General features: G+C 34.1%; 1 protein-coding gene across 1 annotated transcript; it reads left to right on the top strand.

Moving 5' to 3' along the window:
• The first annotated feature begins 2,662 nt into the window (after window positions 1-2,662).
• Window positions 2,663-4,111, top strand: LOC142226445 (polyprenal reductase). The gene is made up of 3 exons (XM_075296466.1): window positions 2,663-3,297; window positions 3,355-3,656; window positions 3,725-4,111. Exons 1-3 carry the CDS (start codon window positions 2,748-2,750, stop codon window positions 3,815-3,817), a joined length of 945 nt encoding a protein of 314 aa, XP_075152581.1. The 5' UTR covers window positions 2,663-2,747; the 3' UTR covers window positions 3,818-4,111.
• The last annotated feature ends 339 nt before the right edge of the window (window positions 4,112-4,450 follow it).

Genomic DNA, 4,450 nt, shown 5'->3' with positions numbered 1-4,450 from the left:
TCACGCACATTCACGAGAGTTGCTTCAGATTTTATTCACGACTCACGTGATTCACGCGTGAATCACGCGTGTCACGATAATTTAGTGTCACGCGCACACCTCTAATATATAGGCAAGATGACAGATATGTCCATGGTACGGTTTAAAAGTTCGTTAGTTAACGGAGCACTAACGGAGCTTCATGAAAATGGGGGTACACCGATACTTTTCTTTAGAAAATGAGCTCTGTTTGTTAATATTTAGAAAAACAACAAAATGTTTCTTCGAAAGCCAAATGCAGTATATACAAGAATTTTTTTTTAGTTTTCGAGGATCCTTACATCATGTTTAATATAACATTAAAGAAATATTCACAATAAGCAAATGGGGCAAAAAAAAAAAAAAACAAAATTTTAACCATTGTTGTTGTTGTTTTTTTTTTATTTCAGCTTAAAACCATACATTGACTAAACTACAAGTGCAGCTTAACCAACAGAGGAAAAGAATGTTTGTCAAATTTATTTGGGCAAAGCCCTATAGACTGCAAGATGGTTGGATGGACGCACGTTTCGGAATTACCACATCCCTCATCAGCGTCCTCTACTTGCAGCAAAACTATCAACCAATTATCATAATAAATTCAGGCAATTCATTAAACCTAACAATAAACCACACTTGAACCTTCCGAAAAATGGCTTTACATTGATAGCCGGCTTATGCCGAAATAAATTCGTACAAACATCTCTCTTTTCCTTTGCCACCATCAAATCATCGATTTGAGTGAAGTTGGCTGGGTTTTATTTTGAGCGTGCTTCATCTTCTTTCTTTCACTCGTTTTGTTTTGTTATTGTTGGTTTTTGTTCTTTAATCATTGTTGTTGTTTTTTTTTTTATTTCAGCTTAAAACCATACATTGACTAAACTACAAGTGTAGCTTAACCAACAGAGGAAAGGAATGTTTGTCAAATTTATTTGGGCAAAGCCCTATAGACTGGAAGGTTCAAGTGGGGTTCAAGTGGGGTTTATTGTTAGGTTTAATGAACTGCCTGAATTTATTCTGATAATTGGTTGATAGTTTTGCTGCAAGTAGAGGATGCTGATGAGGAATGTGGTAATTCCGAAACGTGCATCCATCCAACCATCTTGCAGTCTATAGGGCTTTGTCCAAATAAATTTGACAAACATTCTTTTCCTCTGTTGGTTAAGCTACACTTGTAGTTTAGTCAATGTATGGTTTTAAGCTGAAATCAAAAAACAACAACAATGATTAAAGAACAAAAACCAACAACAAAACAAAACAAATGAAACAAAATTTTAACTTTTACTTTTGGGAAAAAAACGGTTGGACCGGTTATGTCGGTTATTTGTTTTTTAAAACTCCGCCCACCGGTCCGAAAAAATGATCCGCTTTTTTAGAACCGAGAAAACCCGACTTTCAAAAACCGTTTTTTATCTCTCTAATTATATATCACTTCTGAGCAATATTGCTATTGAAATGGGCAATTATATCCGTGCTGTGTAGAAGCTGTTCTAAAACGGGACATCGCCCACAAAAATCAGCGCTGATTCGTATGTTTTGTAAGCAGTTGGTACTGCCTCTCCCCCTTACAATCCTGCTGAAATAGTGCTCAATTGTTTGCTGGTATGGATCTCTGTGTATAACACTGTTTTTAGAATCACTACACTCATAGCAAAAATCGGCTAAAAAGCTGTCGGTTACTGTTGTTATATTTTTGCAGGAACAACAAATGGTATGTAATCGAGTTGTTCATAAAAAGTGTATAATGATCGCTATTTCAGAAAACAATGATGGCTTTCTGCTTGCTGTTTTAACAAATTTCTGGTATAAAAGGAAAACCGCCTGGAAAGGGGAGAACAGTCACTGAAACAGCAAACAATTGCCTGCTAATTTTTAAAGGTACAAAAAATAACAGCAAACACCGACAGCTATTTACGATTACTACCAGCCTTTACGATTACTACCAGTGTAGTTTTTGTTTGATGAAGAACCTTTAGAAGATCTCGAGTTCATTGAGTTTGGTTTTGCTGTGGCTTTTATTGCACTTGAAATAAAATAAGGCATTTGTAGTTATATGTGACTACCGAAGACTTTGACACGTAAGGTTTTTGGGATCCTGGACAAAAATTTCCGTCCGTTTAATTAAAAAAAAAAAATATTTTAACAAAAAAGTAAATGAGGTTCATTCGACTATTTTGGGCATACATCAGCAGTATTTTATAATTTTATTCGGATCAACAGAGAATTTCAACAAACTACTGACTTTTCAGCAGAACATCTGCTATCCCAAAATAGCAAATTGTTTGCTGTTTCAGCAAAAATACTGCTAAAACAGCAGTATTTTGTTTGTTGAAAAGCGGACTGGGTTTGAAAACAGACTCTGTTTGCTATTAACAGCAGTATTTTTTCGATGAGTGTACGTACATTGAAATCTGAACATATTACATATGATGATGAAAGTGAGCCGCCACATATGCTAGTACTTGATCCCATTTTCTATTATACCGACTCATAAAGATAACAGAGACTATTCAATTCAACTCGTTTTCAAGGCCACATTTTGTTTTAGTATTGATTTCAAGCTTTTTTCAAATCATTGTAGAAACTACTGCAAAACTACGTGAACTGAGCTATTGTTGGCTCAACGATAAGACGTATGATATGTGTAACTGGGGAAAGTGGTGAAAGTTGTTTCAATCCTAATATACATTTATTATTAGAAGTTTATTTTACAAGCAGCTCGGTTTAAAATGGATCTCGAATTTATCAACCGCATACATTTAGTTGATTCTATTTTCATTTGCTTCACAGTTATCATTGTGATGTTGGGTTCTCTCATCAACCTTATCGAACCATTATTGCCGGTATTCATAAAACAATCATATCGCTATGGAAAACACAAGCATGTAGGTTCGAATGATATATTCGTTTCCATGATCGAGATACCCAAGTCATGGTTTGGGCATTTTTACATATTTGCATTTTCATGGTCAATATGGGCTTTATATCTGGTGCTTAAAGGCATCATAATGCACACAACTGCACCGGACTATGTTATAGAGTTTCTAGATTTTGTTGGCGGCGGCTCCGAAAATCGAAAAGTACTTATTGACTCCAACAGTGCCCTTGTGGCCGCTGTCCTAATGACATTACAATGCACCCGACGTTTTTACGAGACAAATTTCGTACAGATTTTCTCAAAGAAAAGTAAAATTAATCTATCACACTATATGGTAGGATATTTTCATTATTTCGGGGCAATATTAGCAATACTCCTCAACACGGAAGGCTTTGTGGCAGGTATATTTCAAGATTATTTGTTGCTAGTGTTCCCCTTCATTATCTCACTATTTGCAGGTTCTTTACCATCCACATTCAGTTTTAAGAAAATCACGGTTTTGCAGTATGCTTGCTTATTTCTATTTCACTTCAGTTGGACACAACAATATAAATCGAATATGATTTTGGTAAATTTGCGTAAAGATTCCAAGACGGGTAAGATTGAGACGGAAAAACATCTATTGCCCACCGGAGGTTTTTTTGATTTCGTGTCCTCGCCACATATGCTCTTTGAGGTACTCATGTATTTCGCATTGATGGGTATATTGGCGAATAGTTTCACATGGAAATTAGTTGTGGCATGGGTCTTTAGTAATCAGGTATAGAATCTTATCCATAACAAACATGCAGCATTTAAACTTAATTTGTTTTTTTTTATAACTTTCAGCTAATGAATGCTTTATTGACACATCAATGGTATAAGGAAAATTTTAAAAATTATCCTAAACATCGCAAGGCTTTAATACCATTTATTGTTTAAGATTGATTAAACGAAAACACGAAAAAGCTTAATGAAAATGTGTAGAAAAACACATTTTTTAATTCTCCAAAGATTTGCGATTGTGCTATTCATATTAGATATAATATTCAGACATATCATTCCGCATACCTTTATTGTATGCATCATATATATATTTATTATATAAATTATTAATAAATAAATATATTTATTAATAATTCATAGAGCAATTGTAGTTTATATGTATTTTTATCCAATACGAACAAATTATGTAAATTTAATAAAAACTTAAATTACAATAATTTGAATCATAAAGTTTTTTTTTCCTTTAAAATAAACATAAAAACAGCGTTAAAATATTTTAACTTTGCCCAATTTGTACTTAACTAAAATATACAAAAGGATATTCATGGAATTTTGTTAGGATACGAACAAAATGATATACCATGATGTATAAGATTATCAGACTTTTGGCATTTTTTAATGCCAATCTTACTCTCCAAAATGTCCCAGGCGCAACAGTCCCAACGGATTGTTATCCGAAGAATTTTATGTCCTTTGTGTAATAGAAATGACGAGTGTTATCGCGCTGTGTACCACTGCAATGTCCAGGGTCCAAACCGAAATTTTTGTCTGCACAGGGCTTCAATTCTG

Source organism: Haematobia irritans, chromosome 2 (assembly GCF_050003625.1).
Source record: "Haematobia irritans isolate KBUSLIRL chromosome 2, ASM5000362v1, whole genome shotgun sequence".
NCBI lineage: Eukaryota > Metazoa > Arthropoda > Insecta > Diptera > Muscidae > Haematobia > Haematobia irritans.
This window is presented reverse-complemented; position numbering and strand designations above follow the sequence as displayed.

What these genes read in the sequence shown, in the direction of transcription:
- LOC142226445 (XM_075296466.1), top strand. Translation starts at nt 2,748, where the DNA reads ATGGATCTCGAATTTATCAACCGCATACATTTAGTTGATTCTATTTTC. An exon ending in CACGGAAGGCTTTGTGGCAG is followed by an intron (nt 3,298 to 3,354) that starts GTATATTTCAAG and finishes CACTATTTGCAG; the next exon opens with GTTCTTTACCATCCACATTC. An exon ending in CATGGGTCTTTAGTAATCAG is followed by an intron (nt 3,657 to 3,724) that starts GTATAGAATCTT and finishes TATAACTTTCAG; the next exon opens with CTAATGAATGCTTTATTGAC.